Source organism: Dunckerocampus dactyliophorus, chromosome 18 (assembly GCF_027744805.1).
Source record: "Dunckerocampus dactyliophorus isolate RoL2022-P2 chromosome 18, RoL_Ddac_1.1, whole genome shotgun sequence".
NCBI classification, from domain to species: Eukaryota; Metazoa; Chordata; class Actinopteri; order Syngnathiformes; family Syngnathidae; genus Dunckerocampus; species Dunckerocampus dactyliophorus.
The window spans coordinates 10165042-10186891 of NC_072836.1; the positions used below are offsets into that span (position 1 = coordinate 10165042).

General features: G+C 40.0%; 1 protein-coding gene across 2 annotated transcripts; it reads left to right on the forward strand.

The window, feature by feature from the left end:
* The first annotated feature begins 1923 nt into the window (after nucleotides 1–1923).
* On the forward strand, nucleotides 1924–20080 carry LOC129170856 (neuronal pentraxin-2-like). 2 transcript variants are annotated; one of them, XM_054758949.1, is made up of 5 exons: nucleotides 1924–2709; nucleotides 5433–5679; nucleotides 9890–10134; nucleotides 15320–15499; nucleotides 16546–20080. In XM_054758949.1, exons 1-5 carry the CDS (start codon nucleotides 2263–2265, stop codon nucleotides 16771–16773), a joined length of 1347 nt encoding a protein of 448 aa, XP_054614924.1. In that variant the 5' UTR covers nucleotides 1924–2262; the 3' UTR covers nucleotides 16774–20080. The 2 variants fall into 2 exon arrangements, with proteins under 2 accessions (XP_054614924.1, XP_054614925.1); XM_054758950.1 differs by having other exon boundaries at nucleotides 5436–5679.
* The last annotated feature ends 1770 nt before the right edge of the window (nucleotides 20081–21850 follow it).

Below are 21850 nucleotides of genomic sequence, written 5' to 3' on the forward strand. Positions count from 1 at the left end.
GGTGGTAGTGTCCGCGGCAGTAGGCTGCATGAGTGCTGCCGGCACTAAGGAGCTGCGGTTCATTGAGGAGATACATGAATCCCAGCATGTACTGTGACATTGTGAAGCAGATCATCATCTCCCCCCTTGGGAAACTGGGCCACACGGCAGTTTTCCCAACATGATGAGGAGCCCAAACACAGCACGATGACAAGCGCCTTGCTGAGGAAGCTGAAGCGGAAGGTGATGGAGTGGCCAAGTATGTCTCCTCCAGTTATGTCATGATAGAGGAGTGGAATAGGATTCCAGTAGGAACCTGTGTATCTCTGAGGAATTCCATGCAAGAGGATTAAGGCAGCGCTCAATAACAATGGTGCTCGCACTAAATATTACTTTGTACGAGGGATGCTCCGATAGATCGGCCACCGATTATTATTGGCCTATTCCATAAAAAACACGTGATCGGCATATGCCAGTAAATGCCTTTCAAAGCCGATCACAAAAAACGATCACCGTGCGGCGGATTCGCTGTTTTGCAGATTTTTTTTGGTGCAATTTTACAGCATATGAACGCTGTTACAGGCCGAGCCTGGCCCTTTAGAAGAATTGCATTGTGGGAAGTTGAGTGTTGTTCTGTGCTCTACGCACTTTGTCCGTATTCACAGTGAGATGTACTCACTTGTGTTGCCAGCTATTTAGGCAATAATGGCTGTGTGTTGATTCATTTTCACGCCCTTATATTTTAACATTTACATTGTTCCCTCGTTTATTGTGGAGGAAAGGTTCCCAAAATAGCCCGCAATAAATGAAATCCGCAAAGTAGCCAACTATATTATTTACAATGATTGTATATGTTTTAAGGCTTAAAACCCCTCACTATACACTTTATACACTTTTCTCAGGCAGACATTAACATTTCTCACATTTCTCTCTTGTTTAAACACTCTCAAAGTTCAAATTTCATTTTCATTTCAATGTTCAACCTACTAGGTTGGACACAAGAAATTATTAAGTGACTCACGCCTATTTCACTCCTCTGACTGTACCTTCGTCTGAGCAACATTCCGCTGTAGCATTTTTGTATCCTTGTTAAAACATATCGGTCCTGTCGTCGCATTTTTTACTCACACGGTTAGCTTCTTCCGTGTCTTCTATTGTTGACAGTGTTGGCAGTTAGCAAGCAGCTCACACAGTTAGCTAGTCTGGTAGCCATGACCACAACAACAGACAGAAGGAAGGAGAGTGAATGACAGTGCTCTACAGCCAATCAGGACTCAGAAGACAATGGGCGGTGCAGACGGAAGAGAGAGAAAGAGAGAGAGAGCGTTCATACACTGTGTTTTGTGGGGTTGTTTTTCCCTATTTTTCTCCAGCTGCTGCGCCAAGGGATGTGTTTCACACTCTCACTCTTCTAAATAAAATTGAGGGTTCTTTTTTAGTGTATATATATATATAAATATTTTTTATTTTTTTACATGAATGGACAAGAATATGACCATCAACAATTTAAAATGTGTTTTCCAGCCGCACAGCAGCAAGTTTAGACCACATAAACTTATTTTAAATTGTAGATTCCCGATCCCTGAATGTTTGCTATTCTACAGCATCTGCCTTGTGGGACTACCAAACGCATTTAGCTGAAATGACTTCAGACATTGTGCAGCAGGCATGCGGTTCCCCAGTGTGGTGTCGTGTTTTTTGAGTGTTTGTGTTCACACAAAAATACATTAGACCCCCAGGAAGACATCTCATCACTCCAAGTGTGTTTTTTGAGAGCTATTACTCATCAGTGCAACAAAAAAGAGTGAATGAACCTTCAACCATACATGGCTTGAGTCCACTGCGACTCAGTAATGGCGCACAGGCTGACGCTGGAGCACACACCTCCCAATCATCATCACTATCATCATCATCATCATCATCATAATCCGCCCGTGCAGCATCCCTGTCTGTTCACTCAGTGACGGTCCAAGCAGCTAGAGAGAGCATGCATGCAGGTTGCAAGTTCCCCGCAACATCCTGTGGATCTTTTTCTACTCCTTTTTATATTTTTCCAGTGAAGTTTGAAGTCTTCTGGTCAAATTCAGAAGATAGATGCACGGGATTTGCTTTTTTTTTTCTTTTAAGACAGCAGAATGTGTGGATGTATGATTTCTGAGTTATTTGGTTTATATGAATCCAAAATGTCCGCAAACACTGTGGTTGTTGGATAAAAGTTGTTTTTAAAAGAAGTCCAAGCGGGAGTATTTTTTTCACGTGCATTTTTGGAATAAGTCCAAGAGGATGCTGACCGAACTGTTTGGTTTGTTCTACCTGCTCAGCTCAGTTCTGAGCCAGGACGCTACAGGTAGCCGCTTCGTTTGCAACGCCATCCCCCCGGGCGCGGAGCCGGGCTGCAGCTACTCTCCGACGGGCAACCGCTTGCAGATGAGCAGCCCCGTGGAGGAGGAGCTGCGGAACACTATCATCCAGCTCCGGGAGACTATCTTGCAGCAGAAGGAGACCATCGTGAGCCAACAGGGAACCATCAAGGAGCTCAACTCCAAGCTGGCGCGCTGCGAGGCAGCGGCGGACGACTCGTCGCAGCAGGGCAAGTCGCGGGGTCAGGGCTCCAGGAGGAAGGAGTATGGCAAGAACACCATGGGGGACTTGCCCAGAGACCCCAGCGAGACCATAAGCCAGCTTGGCAAGACCATGCAAAGCTTGAAAGGTCGCTTGGAGAGCCTGGAGGTAAGGCACCAATGCACAAAGATCGGTGCGTAAATTTACGGCAGCTTGGTGTGATGCTCAGCATCCCTGCAAGACTCACACCTGTATTACACCTTGCAAGCACGTAGCCTGCTAACGAGCATGGGTAAGAAGAAAACAGCAGTAAACGTCAATAAATGCCACATTGCATGATAGTTAAAAAGATGAGCCTGTCCAGTTTAATCACGCATGTGGTTGTCAATTTCTATGATTCATAACGTGATGAAACAGATTAAAACGTAGGAAATGTTCATGTTTTTTTTTCTTTCTTTGTTTTTTCTTCTTTTTTATGTCTGAGAGGTGGCATCATGCTGCGCAGTGGCCACCTATTAGTGGAAAGCTTATATTGACAGTGCTTTTTTCACCATCTGCTATAGATCCTTGACTATAAACACTTGTAATACTGATTAAAATCACAGCTTTATATGCTGCAACACTCAATCTCTTTTCACCCTCCCGCCTCCCACCAATTCCCGCTTCATCTTTGCTTGATTGAAAGCTTTAATGCACAGATCTAATAATCCATACAACACAGAATGCACACCACTATAATTATTGTATAGAGCACAGTATGTATATTGATTTACATCTGCGGATGATGACAATGACGGCTCCCCAGAGCAGGACTTCTCCCACTAATAGTACCTCCAAAGTCTAATCCACTTAAAGGAAAAATATGCCTTTAAAGGCTCACAAAAAATGGTGTGAGATCTAAGCAATGTCGCAAGACTTCATCATATATTGACAGGCTTCAGCTCAATGAGCAGCTGAGGCGTCACACTGTGTTACCGCATGCAATTTCCCATAGAAAATAAGTCAGAAAAAATAGGTTGTCTTATATTCCGGGTCTTGAGATTTAAACCAACAGGCAGCACCAAAGAAATAAAAAAATACATTTCTAAAGTGAGTCAGAGCTTTTCTTCCTGATACAAAGAGCATGACCTGGAGGAAAAAAAAGCAGTGACCTGTAAAAAAACAAAACAAAAAAAAGGTCTCAAATGTTGGACAAGTTAGCAATAGAGAAGAGGAGAAGTTAAGTTACGATGCTAATTTTAACACAATGGTGATCAATGAAACAAATCAAACAAATGTTATTTCAATATGCTGAGAAAAATATGTATTCATTTTGGTCGTCTTGCATCAATAGAGTGTTTTTTGTGATGTGCCACCGAAGAGTATGAGATTGCAGAAGTGTGACGATGGCCATAGAACAGGAAATGGGCCTTGCGAAGTGCAGAGCCTGACTCTGTAGCGGCTGCTCAATACGATATAAACAACACATGACTTAAAAATCCACTGCATGTACAATAATTCTTTCTTCTTTCTACAATTAAGCAGCAAAACGTTCACTCACAGAACTTAACTCGACAAGAAAAACGACTTTCTCTAACTCACGGTGCAAACTGATAACTGTAAGTAAGCAGCTGTAATGCAACACACATATAGCCTAAGTAATATAAACCAATAACAATGATCAAAGTGTATTGGTTGTTATGAATTCTGTGTGGAATGGATTGTTAATTCAGACAGTTGTCCCTCGTTTACAGCGGTTAATTGATTCCAGGCCCGACCGCAATAGATGATGGAATATTTTCGTAGTTATAGCATAGAAAACGTGTTTACGACTTTCTAAATATGTCTTTAACATTTTTAGAGTCATGTAGACATGAAATAACACGCCTATAGTCCCCTTTACACTCCTATTATTCATTATTTACAACACATTGGCCAACTCTTAGGCTGCGGGGACTCGAGATGGCCACTAGCTAGCGAGCTAGCGAGCTAACCAGTTTGCTCATATTTCCATTCATCCATTTTCTATACTGCTTCTCCTTAGCCTCATATTTATTTCTCTCTATTTCTAAACTTAAGAAGCCATAACTTACCACTTCCTCATGGAATGGGAGGTGGACCTTTGTTTATGTTATCATGTCGGACATGCCATGGCTGACTCCATGCAGCCCTAAGGTAATGAGATGTAAGATAATGTCTCATCAATGTTTTGTGTCATTACTGCCACCTACTGACCAGAATACTACATATCACTTGTATTTTAATATGTTTTGACTAATAATAGACCATAGTCTACCATGAAACAGCGATCATTTATTAATTAATCAATTTCAGAGAGACGACCATATTGAGGCAATTGGAGTGCACTACTTGGCTGCAACCAGCAGAGGCGCTGTTCCATTCTATTGACTTACATCTGTCCAACATAACGCCTGCTGCAAATCAGTGGATGCCGAAAACGTGTGGCTCCCCCAGAGCAAAGTTGTGTGCAGCGTATAGTATCTGCAATTTGCAACTGCTTATTTTATTGCCAGTTTATGAGCAAAATCTCCTGTTTGAGTGATTCAAAATGGTTGATTGTGTCAGGACAGATTAATCAAACTCAGTGAATGGGAATGAATGTGACAGCTGGGTTTCACTTTTTATAAATGCACATGTGTACCCAAGTGAGGGCTCAGGCATGTGCTGTTATTGTCCTAAATTCCGAAAATCCATCTGTGATCACGCCTGGTGTGAAGTCTGGGTCATGTCATGTGACACAAGCACGCACACACTGCATACACAGAGCTTACTTTTTAATACTCTTTTTGGCCGTGGGTGTTTGTGGGTCACCGAGCAAGGTGCACGCTGTCTGTCTCTCAATCTGTATCTATTAATATGTTGGGTTTTTTTTTTTCATTTCTGCCTTCTAGCAGCAGAGTTTGCAGCTCCCTAGCACAAACGTGTCAGTTGGAGGTGTCTCTGCCCTGACTCCCCTGCCGCCAGAGCTGCGGGATCTACTTCGGCAGCGTCTGGGGGCGCTGGAGACGCAGCTCCTGCGCAAGGTGGCCGAGTTGGAGGAGGAGAAGAGCCAGCTTTACAACGAAACGGCCGCTCATCGCCAACGCACTGAGAATGCTCTCAATTCTCTCCTGGAAAGGATCACAGAGCTGGAGAAAAGTAAGTGGTACTGTGCAATGGAAGGGAGCTGTGAAATGCTGGTCGCTTTTAATGCCAGGGACATTTAGCAGCCATTAGTCAGACCCTCGGCAAAATGTCGGCTGATGCTCACGACCTTTTATCCAGGCCATTTTGACACAATGACAGGCCACACGATTAGCTACACCTGCACAATCCCTGAGTCTAACTAACCATATATGCTCCAATTAACCCGGAGCTGGATGTCAAAAGCAAATAACTGCTGGCAAGGTAAAAAACATTTTGGCTCTTACAGCTGCGGCTGTAGGCAGCCTCCTTATGTAGTTTTCTATAACTCCACAAGATGCTAGTAGCCGCATTTGAAGTCATCATGAGTGGTCAGCATCCAGCAGCTTTGAGTACCTCTGCATGCGCTTTAAAATGTTAGTTGCGCTACTCAGTTGTCGGTGTGGAAACGCATGCGTGTTACACTTGCCGTACTGTTGTTTACAATGAACTCATAAGCATTGGTGAACAGTTTGCTCTTTTCTGCTATTACAAAATTGGTTGTGATGCGGCTGTGTCTTGCGATATCCTTTTCCAATATAGTTTTCACATTTGTGAAATAACAGTGAAATAACATCACTGCAACAGATATAATTAGAGCATTAGGGTTTCCAAAGTGTGGCCTGGGGTCCATTTGCGCCATTTGTTTTTTTTACTGGACATTCTAAAAATATAATTCAACAAGAAAATTAATTAAAAAAAACACAACAGCACCAAAGATGGTCAAATCTGCAGTAATTTTACAAGAATAAGTCAATATTCAGAGAAAAAATAGCAATCTAATGAGTAAATGTCCTAAGTTTTGAGAATAATGTTGCAGTATTATGAGGAAAAAATAACGTAATTTTAGTTGCATACAGTCGAAAAATTACAGGAAAAAAATAATTTTTAAAAAGTCATAATATTATGAGAAACAAACGAAACACAATAAAGTTGTCATTTATGTAAAATTAGGTTGGGGAAAAAGTATAATAATATGGGAATTAAGTAAAAAAATTATGAGAAGTAAATTTAGAAAGAAAGTTTAAAGGTTTGGAAAATATATTTTAAAAAACAGCAAAAATGTGACAAATAATAATAATAATACGCTTTTTGGCCTATATCACAAAGCTGAAATGAAAGCTGAAAAGTGCAGAAGAGCCTTCGTCTCAACAGCCAACGCTTCCCGAGGGGTTTGGTCGGCTAAGTAAACATGAACAAAATAGCGCAAAATGGTGCGCGCTCACAGTGTCACTCAATATATTGCAAAAGAAATGCAACCATTCAGTACGATGGAAAATTATGTATTGTATTTAAAACCTCTTGACATTCCGATTACAATGTCAAATACTGAGAAATTAAAGTTTAGTGCATTTGATACGATGTACTTGCATTAATATGCTATATAAATAATGAAAAAAATTGTCTAAAAAAATGTCAATAATCATTATTGACAATAATTTGTAGGAGAATTGTCAACCAGCAAAATTAGTTATCGTGACAGGCATTTTATGCCATATAATTAATGAAAAAATGGCCTCAGAAGGTGCCTGTATTATACAGGCACCTTCTATGTCAAGCTAATGTGGCACACACAGGTACACTATACTTGAGTACCATCTAGTGGCTCAAATGTGAAAAAAAAGTTTGCCGATAATATCAATTATCGACAATAATTTGTAGCACAATCATCGACCAGCAAAATTTGTTATCGTGACAGGCCTAATGGTAGCTCTCTCTGTGTTTCTGATGTTGACGGAAGTTATGAATTTCTCTTGGAGATCAATAAAGTATCTATCTAAAATAATGGAAGTATTACATGTTATCTCGAATGTACTGGTTACGACATGGTCACAGCTAAGGTTGTTGGAAAGTTTTTAGAGGTGTTTTATTAGACTCCGTTATAGGCGGAATAGGTGAATCCTATTAAGTTGCATTATTAGCTGCCTCATGCTAGCAGTTTTGTAATATTTAGAACACACAGAAAACAGAAAGACGCGTGTGTTAACGTCTCACATAAGGATTGTGGATGGTGGGAAGAATTCCTAAACAAAGTATAGTTTTCCTTTAAATTGCTAGCGTGTAGGCTAATGGACAAACAAACACAAATTGCTTTTGTTGATCTTCTATCTAGTCCATACTGAGTGCTAGTTTGCCCATAATCCCTGTGATAGCACAGCGTTATTACCTTTGTAAATGGAGAAAAGATCTTGTATTGATTGTCATTAGATTGTGCTGATGTGAAGAGAGAGATGTGACAATCAAAATCATTAGTTTAAATTGTATTAGAGGTCTAGAAATTTCTGCGGTTAACATCTTTATACCTTTCTTGCCAAAGTAAAACGGTGTTATAAACATTGTGTTATGTCTCAACGGGCAATATCTGCACTTCCTTTAAGGCTGGATTCATTGATTCAGTGAGGAGGTGACAACGTTAACACATCCACCTGCACAATGTTCTCGAAACACCGTTCATGTCAAGTCACATTTACATCAAGACGGACGACAAATCACTAATTTCTCTGCTTAAATGCTGTTTTTAGTAAAGACTGTTACTGTTTCAGCTGTGGTTCATCCCTACTAAAATATGTATCATATTTTGCTGGAGCAAACTCATCTATATTACACATTATTGTGATGGCTTTCATAGCGCACATTCTCCTGTTTGATTCTCGTTTCTCAATTATGAGCCCCATAGTCTTCCCCGACGAGGCTCAGTCAAGCATTTATATTTACCGCATGTCTCACTTATTTCCTTATTCCATGTCTTTTTAAATTCTTAACTCGTGTAATCTTGATTTTGCAGACTGACTAATCAATATTTAAAAAGCTCTGATACGCTTGACTACGGCACAGGCCTGATTTGATGATATCAAACCCCAAAGTCACCTGAAGTAATGTTAGAGCCATTTTAGCACGTATTGAAGCAAAATAATTAGTCAAATCACTTATTACAAAACGAACCATAGGGAGTACCTGCTGAAAGCTTCTGCAAGTTTTTGAAATCAGTAGGAATTTGAAAAAAAGTTCAATTCCTGTTGCAACATTCTCCACAAATATGTTTGCTACACCGAAAACGCAATATTTTGCCACAGTATATACGCGCTGATAATTCCCCAAAAGTAGAATGTAACAAAACTGTTAGGATTTTGGCGCAGCTGTGCCACAGGTTATCGTGTCCCTGGGGAAACCAGTTGTCGCGCACACGTTCCATTTTATAGCCTGGCTTAATATGAAATGACTCAAAATATTTAATCATCATCTTGAAAATTGAATGTTTGCACGTACAGCCTGCAATTTGCTCGCGTGCTACCGGGGGTATGCGTACCCCTCGTTGGGAATCAATGTTTTAAAGGATGATAATATAAATTAATAAAATAATAAAACCATTAAAATAAATGATTCATTATTAAGAACTAGTGTAAGAATGAAAACTTTATTTACAATTCACACATCTCTCTGTTTACGACCGGTCATTGTTTCAACAGACAAACATTACTTCAAATGACTCAAGTATCAAAAGTATCAATATTTTAGTCTCGATTTTAGAGCATGAAGAGCTGGTATCGGAAGTATCGATATTTCAGTATCGATTCGCACATCACTAGCTCTTATTGCAGAAAAGAAAGGTAAGTCTATATTATCTCGCTGCTACAGAAAGAGAATGTGGAAAGAGCAGAAAGGAGGCATAAACTAGAAAAAAGGAGGCACAGACAGCGTGGGAGAGGGAGTTGCTGACTAGAAGACATCACTTTGGGCATTATGATCACTTATTAACAGAAATTCACAAGGGAGATCCAAGAGGCTGCAGAGAATTCCCTCCGACTTGCTCCAAGAGGTGGTGGAAACGTTAACCCATTCATGTGAATGAGATGCACCACCTGCATTGTTTAGGCATATGTTGCGGTGCATTCGCGGTGTGGTCACGTTGCTGTCACGACTGCTTCATGGAAATTATGCAAATGCCACAAATTTGGAAACACAGCTGTTTACGACCAGTTCACGCACTGGCACGCAAAATTACGTACCACTGTGGGGACAAATAGCGTGCGAGTGTAAACCTAGCTTTATGCCAAATTCCTTGGTAAAATGAAACATTAGGAAAAAGGGGGCACTCCCGTGCCAAGACTGTTGTCCATGTTTGTGATGAAGAGAAAAAAAAACACCAGCAAGTTTGACAGAACCTTTGACTTTGATGTCTTCTCAGATAACAACGCCTTCAAGTCGCCTGAGGATTTCAAAGTGTCTCTCTCCCTGCGCACCAACTACCTGTATGGACGCATCAAGAAGAGCCTCCCAGAAATGTACGCTTTCACCGTGTGCATGTGGCTCAAGTCCAGCGCCAGTCCCGGGATAGGGACCCCTTTCTCTTACGGTGTGCCAGGACAGGCTAATGAGATTGTGCTGATCGAATGGGGGAACAACCCCATTGAGCTGCTGGTTAATGATAAGGTAGGCACATTGTTTGATAATACTTCTGCGCCCTGGTTTTGTGAACACCTCTGGCTGTGAGGATGCTAATGAACGTAGCGATGCTCATTAAACGCACGCTCGTTGTACTGTAGGTACCTTTGAGCGCAACAACGGTGCAAACAGAATTTCTCTGACCTTCAGCTGTGATTATTTAATTAGCATCTTATAAACATTTAATATGACTGACCCACATTCCGTACTGGCTCCAGAATAACAGTAATTCATCAGAGAATTTGTGTGCTTATTTAAAGGGCCTCATTCTTTTTTTCCTCCTTCCTGTAAATGCTAATGTTGCAACTGCAATCGTATGCAGTTATTAGGGCTATTCATGCAAATGAGCAACACATGAGCAGTTTTCTATGCATATATATTAAGTATGGGAATCACACAAGTGTCTCTCAATACAATATGGCCCTCAGAATTGGAATGATTGAACATTCGTATCACAATACGGCGATATATTGGAAAAAATGATCTCCAACATCTACTGTATGTATGTAACTGAAGAAGGGACTATTTGTTGAAACACTGTTCTTGTATATGAAATAACTCAAATATATATATATATATATCACAGAATAGCACACAGAACAACAGGCTGAATAGGGGTGTGGTATGTTAACATGACACATTAACAATTATTCAGCGACACAATGGCATAAAAAATATGCATGAGAGGTTGAATAGGCAACATTAGCATAACAAGCCAGAGAGTCCAACAAGCAAATTACCCGTAAGGAAGTTCACCAAGTTCCCGATCGCATTCCACATCGATGAATGTAGTTGTCACAAGCCTAGAGCGCCTTCTCGTGGCTGTCAACGGTAATGTTCACAGCTTGGTTCATGTCAGTCAGTATGAATGAATATTTAGAAACATGTTAAATACGGCAATCGTGTATCGTCTCTCATGGTTAATTGGTTCCAGACCAGACTATGATAAGTGTAGGTAGGATTCCTTATTTATAAATTGAATATTTTTGTAGTTAGAGCATAGAAAAAAGTTTATAAATATGGTTTTTGACATTATTAAAGTCCTCTAGACATGAAATTACAGCCCGATAGTTACGTTTACATTTGTATTACCAATATAGTAGATATATACTGTACAGTCATCCCTTGTTTATCGCGGTTAATTGGTTCGACATGTCAGTCAGTATTAATTAATATTTAGAAAAATGTTAAATACAGTAATCCCTTGTCTGTCAGGGTTAATTGGTTCCAGACCAGACCGCAATAAGTGAATTTCTGCAAAGTAGGGTTCAAGATTAATAAATGGAATATTTTCATAGTTAAAACATAGAAAACCTGTTTATGACTTTCTAAATACATTTTAAAATTGAAATACATTTTATTTTACCATTATTACAGCCCTGTAGACAAGAAATGAAACACCCCATAGTCACCTTTACACACACTATTATGCTTTGTTTGCACCACATTGCTCATGCACGGGATCACTGCAGGGACACAAGAGATGGGCACTGCTTAAGGACAGCATGCTAGCGAGCTAAATAGTTGGCCTTCAATTTATTTATTCTAAACTAAAGAAAGGGTTTCAAACAGATTGGGGAAGAAGGACAAAGTAAGAAGTCAAAAACTTACCACTTCCACACAGAATGGGAGAACTTTTTTTTCACTCTATCATGTCGGACATGTCATGGCTGACTCCATGCAGTGTTAAGGTAATGTAATGTAATGTCATGTCATGTCTCATCAGTGTTTTGTGTCATTACTGACGCCAAATGACCAGAATGCTTCATATGACTTGTCTTTCAATATATTTTCACTAATAATGGGCCACAGTCAAACATGAAACAGCAATCATTTATTAATTAACAAATTTTGGAAAAAACGTGATAGAGTGAGGGAGCAATGCTCTCAACGGGATGTAGCAAGAGACAACTGTAATCAGAGAAAATTACCCATTTAAGACATAAAACTCGTGCTTGTGAGTGTTGCAATAAATATGTTCCGGATGTGTGGGCAGGAAGTGAGGTCGGGCGTTCAGAGTTGAGTTTTAGCTGGATTACGGCCACAACAGTAGCCTGTGTTATTATTATTATTATTATTATTATTAAATTTGAACTTCAAAGTGGAGAGGGATGACTGTATAGCTGTTTAGTTACAGTTGTAACCGTGAGTCGGAGGTGTGTTGACAGACGTGACGATCCTGTCATTTTGCTTGTCAAGTTTCTACTTTTATTAACCAACAATCAATTCCACACAATCGGCATCAGTTTATACATACTGATGAACTGGTGTTTTGCTTCTGTCGCATATCGTACTAATTATTTCTGTGTTTGTTTTTAATAGAAAGTTCCCCATATTGGAAGGGTATGTTTCCCTGATGTCTTGCTTACATCGGGGTGCTAAAGCGCAGTCAGGGTCCATCTCCTCGCTGCTTTTCCTTCCACCATGCATTATACATGCGCTCAACTCAGACTCATGAGGCAAAGGCAAATATGAGCCAAAAAAAGCAAAAAGGGGAAAGAGAAGGCTAATAATACACGAGGAAAAGGAAGTTATGACCAATGAGAGGACAGTAGTGTGAACATGATCATGGCGTGGAGGGTTTACAGTGGACCATGTTTTTTATACTGTACATTCAACTGCATAAAAAGATGAAAGACGGCTCATTTAAAACTGTGGGTCATATTTTTTTTACTGTCCCAATAACTTACAGTGAGTTTTGGAAGTGGAACCATTGCTGGACTATGCGCACGGCGTCCTCATTTAACCAGCAGGGTGTAACTGCCAGGGCTTTAATCCGTGATGGGTTCAGTCAGTCTTGTACTGCATTAACAGTGTTGTGTGTGTGGTTGTGTAGGAGAGAGAGAGAACTGATGCTGCAAGCTTTGTAAATCTGCTATAATCTGAAAAATCAGGCTGTAAAATTTTAGGATATCTATCTGTTCATCGATCTCTGTCTGACATACAAAATTTGATGTTTCCAGGTGTTTGTGTGTAATACCTGGGAGGTTCACGAGACACTCAGTTCACGAGACGAGACGTGAGATTGGGCCTACGAGAACAGGAAGCGACAACTTTACTTTTAACAAAAAAAATTCCTGGATCCAAACGGTGATCCGGCTCACCCCCAAAATGTAATCAGTCCTTCAATATCCCATTTCCGACAATTCATGAAAATTTCATCCAAATCCACTTACAACTTCTCAAGTTATTTTGAACACAAACAAACAGACAAACAAATAAACGCGGGTAAAAACATAACCTCTGCGCTTGCACTTTGCGCTTAGCGGAGGTAAAAATATAAAAAACATATAATAATGTATTGTAGTTTACTGATATGATTTTTACTATGTTAAACTCTTCTGCACTCTGTGTGTATGCCACCGGCCCTGCCTCCCCCACCGATACAAAGAGACGGCATGACTCACAAAAGGGTCACACTGACCATGCCGTTGTTCTATCGAACAAACGCGCCAAGGTGCTGAAACCAGTGCACAGAGTGAATCCTCTAGTATTGAGTATTGAGGCAGGCAAAATTATCGACTTCATTTTCATTTATTGTGTGAAAAATTTATTTATTTATTAAGGTCCCAGGCCTGGTGCCCACGAATGACAAATATAGTCATGTTTTAATCTCATGAGATCTTGTGACACCTCTAATAATATCATTACTTTTTTTTCGTAGTCTTGCCGATCAGATCCGGTAATGATGCTTTTTTTTTTTTTTATAATAAGCATTTGTTACAAACATGAATTTGTGGAATTGAATTTGGTTATGAAAATAGCTCTTCAAAGCATTAAAAATAATGCAAGCAAAGTATTGCTGAATGTACTTTTGTATTACACAGCAAGACCAACAATATTGTTTGGCTTTTGTAACAAACCTCTGTGAGTCAGGTCCCTAATCCAATAAAAGATCCAATAAAAGTCCATTTAGAATATTAGAATAGAATAATACATTGGCCACCACGTAGCTCCGCCACTGTGTGTGAGCTCCCCGCACAATGACACAGCAGTCCAGGGACAGTGAGAGAAAATTTACGCTGTAGCTACGGAGCCAAATATCCGACGCCCAATGTGAAACTAACTTTTAAGTACACCGCGGGCATGTCTGCATGGTGGTGTTACGTTTTCTTGTTCTTGCGGGTGGCGGGAGTCGAGTGGCAAACAGCTTTGAGGCGCATTACCGCACCATATTGGAGTGTGACCCAGAGTTCGGAAAGTTATACGGCAACCTCGTGGCGAAAGCTCATATTATCCGATCTTCAAAATACCGCGGATTGGCAGATCCTGAAGATCAGATCGGGGCATCCCTACCCCACACCATGCAGCTTTTCAACACAATCTGTCTGTCGGTCCGTCCGTCCGTCCGTCTGTCCGTACGTCCACAAACATAACTAATGTGTGTTACCTGGGGTGTAATTTAGGTACTTGGAGCAGGAAGAGAGCGGGACATAGCTTGCAGCACATTTGAAAGTTAGCGCCGTCTGGGCAGCCGCCAATCCATCACATACCAGCTTTAACTGGCAAAAAGCTAAAAGTGCTAAGATAACCTGTTTCGTGACACTATGGATAAAAGTAGCCATATTTGTTCCTAAAAATTGTGTTTGCGTTTTGTGTGTTCAAATATTGTGTTTATATAACTGTCGTTGATACATCAAGGTGGGCCTAAAATAGTATCTCTATGGCCTGTGACCTGATATGAACAATAGATTGATGCGTTCCAGCATACGTTGTGGTTGTCTTTTTTTTCCCCAATGGCTTCTTGGTTTTTCAACTTTTGGTATTGCATTTCCTTCCCACCTTTCTGATGGTGTTTTCTACCTGGAGTTGTACATTTGCAGCAATACATTAAAGGTTGCGTAGTGACGCTTCAGATGTGATAATAATGACATCCACTCTGGTGTTTGCACTATCCTCAGCGGGCCATGACGTCATCGTTGTTAGGTAGTCGTTTCCCTTTCATCCGTGAGCAAAGCATGAGGACACAGTTTTGCTGCTGGCAGGTTGACTGCTTTGAAAGATCCTGTGTGTCACCTGGGTAATGGAAATTTTATATCACACCGCTTCATCTGGAGAATTCTCCGTCTCTTTTGAAGCAACTCGGCCTTTTAATTGCTATCCTTGTTTTTCGAGTGGGCCACAATTAATCTTAAATCTCCCGCCTTTCCTCCCCCGAAAAACATCTACCCAGGTGGCCCAGCTTCCTCTTTCTGTGAGTGACGGGCGCTGGCACCACATCTGCATCACATGGACGACCAGAGATGGCTTCTGGGAGGCTTACCAGGATGGCGAGCGACTAGGCACCGGGGACAATCTGGCCCCCTGGCACCCAATTAAACCAGGAGGGGTGATTATTCTGGGCCAGGAGCAGGTGAGAGCATGAGAGGAGCTCACATGTGTTTTTTCCATGTGTCAGTAAGATCCCTGGGGGTATTTTCCCCAAGATCCAAATGCCCGAGGCACAGTGCAAAGGGAGCGGTGGGTAAAGTCACTTCTCTCACGCTATTGTGGCCCTTTTAAGTGCAGTATGACCTCATTCATCTGATGCCAATGAGCTTTAATATTCTTCATTTCCATTAACATTGAATCAGATGTCTTGCATGTGCACACTCAAAATTTGACATTAACTCCTTCGCTAGTTTAATGCTGCAATACAGTACAAAAAATGATTCATTTATCCGATTTTTTTCTGAATACAGGCTCATAAAACATAATAAAAAAACAACAACATGATCTGATGAGATTTTTACCACCGATTATCAGGACGTGTTTGTGTTCTCTCCATGTTAAATTGCTGGTATAAACAATAGGGATCAGATTCATGTTAAACATTAAACGCTGTAACAGAGAAAAGGTTATACGATTTGACAGACATCCTTTTCTCATCGTATTTTATTTTATTCTATTGCAATTCAAGCATATAAATAAATATTATTGTTATTTACATTTGCCGCCATGTGCACAATCTATAGATCCGGGCTCCAAACTTCAATCTTCTTACTTCTCACAAGAAGTTTGGCATATTTAAGACACATTTCAGGACGAACCTAAAATGTACTGCTGTATAACCTTTACAGGTAAAGTTAATTTGAGCTTCTCTAATTTTGAATGCACATGTCCAAATGTTCAATACATGATGCACCTGTCACACAACTCGCTGTTCTCGAACAGAACTTTTTGCGAGTAGTATATTTTTCTTATTTACCATGGGTAGGAAGTCGCAAATAAAAAATAAATACATTTAAAAAACGACTAAACGAACAAACCCACGGCAATGAAATAATAAAAAAACCCAATGTTGTTCTGGCAGTAAGATCAAATCAAAGAGAATTCATTCATATAAATGAAACTCTGTTGATGTTTTCCTTCCAAGCCAAAACTCGCATTATACATTCAATCTTCTGCTTCTCTATGAAGGATATAGTCGGAGGTCGCTTTGACGCTACCCAGGCTTTCGTTGGCGAGATGAGCCAGTTCAATATGTGGGACCGAGTCCTGCGGCCCGTGGACATCGTGGGCCTGGCCAACTGCTCGGCGTACATGCCCGGCAACGTGGTCCCGTGGATAGACGCCAACGTGGAAGTGTTTGGGGGTGCGACCAAAGCTCCTCTGGAGATATGCGAGGACCGTGCATTTGACTCCTAATGTGAGGAATCATCATCACCATCGAAAAGCCAAGTATTCTTGTTCAGTGTGTGCAAAATCCCAAATTCAAAGGGTACATGCATATTGATATTGTGTGGTTACTCAAAGATTCACATGTGTTGGCTTAAATGTGTGTCCAGTCCAGTCTTAGCCATGGAGAAGACTTCACATGAGCGACCATGTGGAGAAGATACATTGACATTCTGTGTTTTCTCTTTCTCTTCTTTCATTTGACTTCTCGGTGCAAACAGCACTTTTCTCATGCATTCCTTATACCGACAATGCTGCACTGTGTGTGTAGTGAGCGCACGCTCCAGCAGGCTTTGATGTGTTGCGGAACATCATTCCGGAGTTAGATGGTGGAACGCTGCGAGCTTCCTCTCTGTTTGAAGAGCAAACAAATGAGGAGAAGGCTCAGGAGTTGGCAACATCGATTGTAGAAGCATCGCAACACGGCTGATCGTCCATATTTAAGTGCATGAGCCCGAGCAAGGAACGCAAGTTTAGGGAAGACAAGTGCATGCCTTCTTTCAGTCCATGTGTGGACATTACATAAGCGCGTGTCTTGCGTGTTAAAAGACCAGAGATTACGAGGGAGGGAGGACATTTTCATTCTTGTAAATCTACGCTTAATACCTCTCTGCCCCTTGAGCAGCTGCCATATCCCAAACAGCTTTATATGGACGCTTCTGCTCAGGTTAATAGCCGTGGCGGACAGCTGCCCAGAAGCAGCTAAAACCGAGCAGTGGACAGCGGCCGACTTCCCAAGCGAGGACAGCAAAGGGATTGACCCCAAAGGCCAATCCGTAATTCCTCCTCCATGAAGTAATTATGTACATTATTAAAGGGATATGGACAATGAGCGGCGACTGAGTCATAATTGATTCAATCTGCGTTCTCAGTGGACATTAAGAATGTTGATGATTAATGATAAGGCTATGCTATATTTTTCATTAATATTTGGGATTACTGAGATTTCAGCACAGATTACTGCATGAAGTGAATAATTTTTGCAGCTTCATTTTTCTTCTTACCTAATATGGTAATAGATTTTCATTTCAGTTCATTTTGGGGGGGTTTTGCTAAGCTGTGAAACGCCGCTTTAACAATGCCTGCGAGGCTAATTGTAAAAAGATGAATATAAAAAGAGGCAGCAAATAATTTATTTTTTCATCATGGTGAAATGTTCTTTGGCATAAAGAGCTTGTGTCTATGTTTGTTCGAGCTTGAATACGTCCTAATGCTAAGATAATAAAGTCCTAATACTATGAGGATAAAATCCTAATGTTAAAAGAACAAAGTTGTTATATTGCGACGGTACATTTGTTATCCTACAAGAATACAATTGCGGTGTTAAAAGAATAAAGTCGTAATATTAAGACAATACAATCCTGTTATGGGAATAGAGTTCAGAGATGTTAAGAGAATAAAGTGACAACGTGAAGAGAAAAAAGTCGGAACGTTATCCGAACAGCAATAAAATAAATGGCGTGAGTATTAGTCAGAATATGACGAGAATAACGTCATGACACGAAGAGAAAAATGTCGTAACAATACTTGAATAACGTCATAATGTCAGAAGAATAAAGTCGTGATATTACGGCAAGAAAAATGATAAATTTACAATGTGATACACTTGTAATACGATGAGAGTGAAATTCTAAAGTTACGAAAGAAATATATCGTTTAACACGCTACTGTGTTGACAGTTTTAGTTCACTTGCAACATTACGACTTTATGCTCATAAAATTACAACTTTTTTCCAGGGTCTTGTAATATATTCACCTGAATATCATAATTGGAACGTTGTTCTTGTAAGTCTAGCATTTTATTCTTTTAGTTATCTTTTTTTTTTAAATATATTTTAAATGTGTTCCTAACGTTTCTTTGTGGCAGATGATGCAGTATCGTACAGGACAGCGCAGAATGTTGTAAAAAGCGTGTGCACTAAGGATTCATGAAGCATTGTTGGATTTGCCACCAATTTGTTTGGCATTTGATTGCCCTCGTTAACAATCCTTCAATGTAAAGAATATTTGCAAGATTTCCATTTTACTTCCTGGAGAATTTCCCTGCCTTTTTCTGCTCTTGATTTTTGCTCATTAGCAGCATATTATGGGAAAAACATCTTTCCTGAAAATGATAAATGGCCTTTTTTTGGAATGTTTTTGCTTGTGGACACATGAGAAAAAAAAAAGATTTAGTCCATTTTAAAGTGTGCAGTATCATTTTAGGTTTTACACTTGTCATTTGCACTTAAGATTAAAAAAAAACAAAAAAAAAACTCGCAGAATATTTAATGTAGAGTGCACCATCCTTCACTTTAAGTTTTCTTATCTGGACATCAATCATTAATGCAGATGAGCAAAGATCACTGCTGTCATTTTTATCACAGATTTAATTGCATGACATGCATATCATTAATGAGAGCAGCCCCGTCACCAAATAAATCCCCTGAACTGGCACATTTCCTCACAGAGAAAAGAAAAAAAACGCACATGTGGGTTGTGGGAGCTGCTTGTTAGCCTTGTTTGAAACAATGACACATCTATTTCAATTCATACCAATCTGTGGCCTCTGATACACAATCAACAAATAAAAGAATGTGTGTGTGTGTGGGAAATGTTTTCATTTGGATTTTCTTTGCAGATGTTAGCTATTGATTGATCAATAAACAAATCATTCCAACCGGCAAATAAGAATCTTTTCCTGAGGTTTGAAAATGATTATTATTCCAGTGGAGAAACAGCATTATGCTGATTGTTGGTCACACAACAGGCGTTCAGTGTCATAACAAGACAGATTGCTATTGTCGTACACCGCATTATCTTTAATCCTGACTGAGGATGAATCAATATTGAAAATAAATACAATTACTGTATCCAGCAGGAGGCGTCGACCAACACTGGTGAAATCGAACTAAAGGGGGACAAGCAAATTATAGTTAAAGTACTTCCAGGTAAGGATTTGGTCAAGTCTTAATGACATAAGTTAATGCAAAATACTAGACTACCCAAATGGTATACAATAAAATATAGATATAATATATAAATGATTAAAAAAAAGAGCAATGCATGTAAGATGTGAACATGAAAATATTAAGTACAGTTTTATTTCACTGTTTTCGAGTGATGACACCACATTTGCACTGCAGGCTCTCAATCACGCTCCAAAGCATCAGATGGTGCTATAATCCTTGTTGGGTCATTTTAGCCAGTCATTAAAAAAAGAAGGAAAGAAAGAAAGAAAAGCAAAATGTAAGTGGACGACAGACAGGAGAAGAAAGGAGCTTAACTACTACAACTCATTTAGATTTTTGTTTTATCACAGTACAGTCGTGCCTCGCAACTTTGTGGTTTGAATTCCGTGGCTTCACTCTATCACGGTTTTTCAAACATAATCTTTAATAAATCATGCTGTTCTGTGGTTGAATACGGCCTATTATTAGTCAAAACATGTGCGTATTTAAGCTAATGTTATGTATTTTGTGCTTAAATGAAGCATTTTCAAGCTTAAAAACGGCTAAATGAACTACAATGACGCATTCAAAGATGCTGACATATTCTATTCTACGCTACTCAAGTGTCTGTAATGTTCGGTGAGACACACAATCACCAGGCTTGATCGCCAGAACAACAGGCTTTTATTGCAGGTTTGAATTATCTCACAGTAGGCACAATAATCCCAAAAGAAATCCTATTAAAAACACGAGCTTCTGTTGCGGCCGTAACCCACAACCCGTAGATGAAACTCAACTCTGAACACCCGACGTCACTTCCTGTCCGCCACTCACGCTTCTTCCCTAGGGAACACATAAGAACACACACAAGCACGAGTCTTATTTATGTCTTAATTGTCTTATTTACTCTTATGTCTACTATATTGAGCAATCTGACTGTAAAGGAGACAAAGGGTGTTATTTCATGTCTAGAGGACTCTAATAATTTTTTTTCTGTGTATTTCCTACCTTGCAGAAATACACAGAAAATCACAGTCGGATCTGAAACCAATTATCTGCGATAAACGAGGGATTACTGTGCTTTAAATATACTTGCAATCTGAAAACAGGAAGTAATTGCTGACACCTGGAGAAGGGCTACGCTATGCTTCTTCCTACTCTTTTTCAAACATGTTGAATTGTGCAAGACTAAGCGTGATGTTACTGAATGTGATCTGTTAGCGAGCAAAACATATAAAACCATTCGGCCTACCATTACCAGTAAATTAACGTATGCCGCTGTTTCTCACACAAAAACACAAAAGGCCCATCCATTTTCTCCAGGTTTCTTTTTTCATAAGCGCTACTCCAGTACTGACACCACCATTGATGAAGTAAGTTATACAAGAAGTTTAAAAAAACATGGCACACTGCAGAAAATACAAGAACGACACAAGAAGAGAGTCCTTGGTTGGATTGTGTGAATGAAAAGTGCAAATAAAGTCTAATTCAATTCAATGGATTGTAAAGGAGCGTTGTGTATGAGGGTCAGAGACAGAACGGCCACCGAGCAGAAAAAAGTTCACTGGTGGAAAACTACAGTGTGAATGTAGGTGTGTGTTTGTGTCGTGGAACTTAGTTTAGAAAAGCATTTTAGGACATAAACACTTACCTTTATGTTGAAATATTCCCAACCAAGCAAATACGATTTTAAAGCAGGTGATCCCTTGTACAGAAGTCCAGTCAATATCCTTGCTAACACATATTGCCGCAGAAGAACCGAAGATTCGGACGGCTAGCAAGCAAGCTAGCGATGACACAGGAGACTGGACAGGACGACACGAAGGAGATTGATTGACAATGGTCTACAGCCAATCAGGATGCAGAAAACAATGGGGGAGAGAGGAAAGAGATAGACACTCAACTTCCCACAATGCAATTCTTCTTAAAGGGCCAGGCTCGGCCTGTAACAGTGTCCTTAGGCTGTAATAAAAAAAAAAGCACAAAAAAATCTGCAAAAGGTGAACCACGATCGAGCGAGGAAACACTGTACTTCACTGGACAAGGTAAGACGATCAAAAATACATATACGTATGATATGTATATCCTTTTTGTGAGATGTATCACACATGGCTTGG

Excerpts from the sequence above, each read along its gene's own strand:
- LOC129170856 (XM_054758949.1), top strand. The coding sequence starts at position 2,263 with ATGCTGACCGAACTGTTTGGTTTGTTCTACCTGCTCAGCTCAGTTCTG. Across the intron at positions 2,710-5,432 it reads GTCGCTTGGAGAGCCTGGAG|CAGCAGAGTTTGCAGCTCCC; the intron begins GTAAGGCACCAA and ends TCTGCCTTCTAG. Across the intron at positions 5,680-9,889 it reads GATCACAGAGCTGGAGAAAA|ATAACAACGCCTTCAAGTCG; the intron begins GTAAGTGGTACT and ends ATGTCTTCTCAG.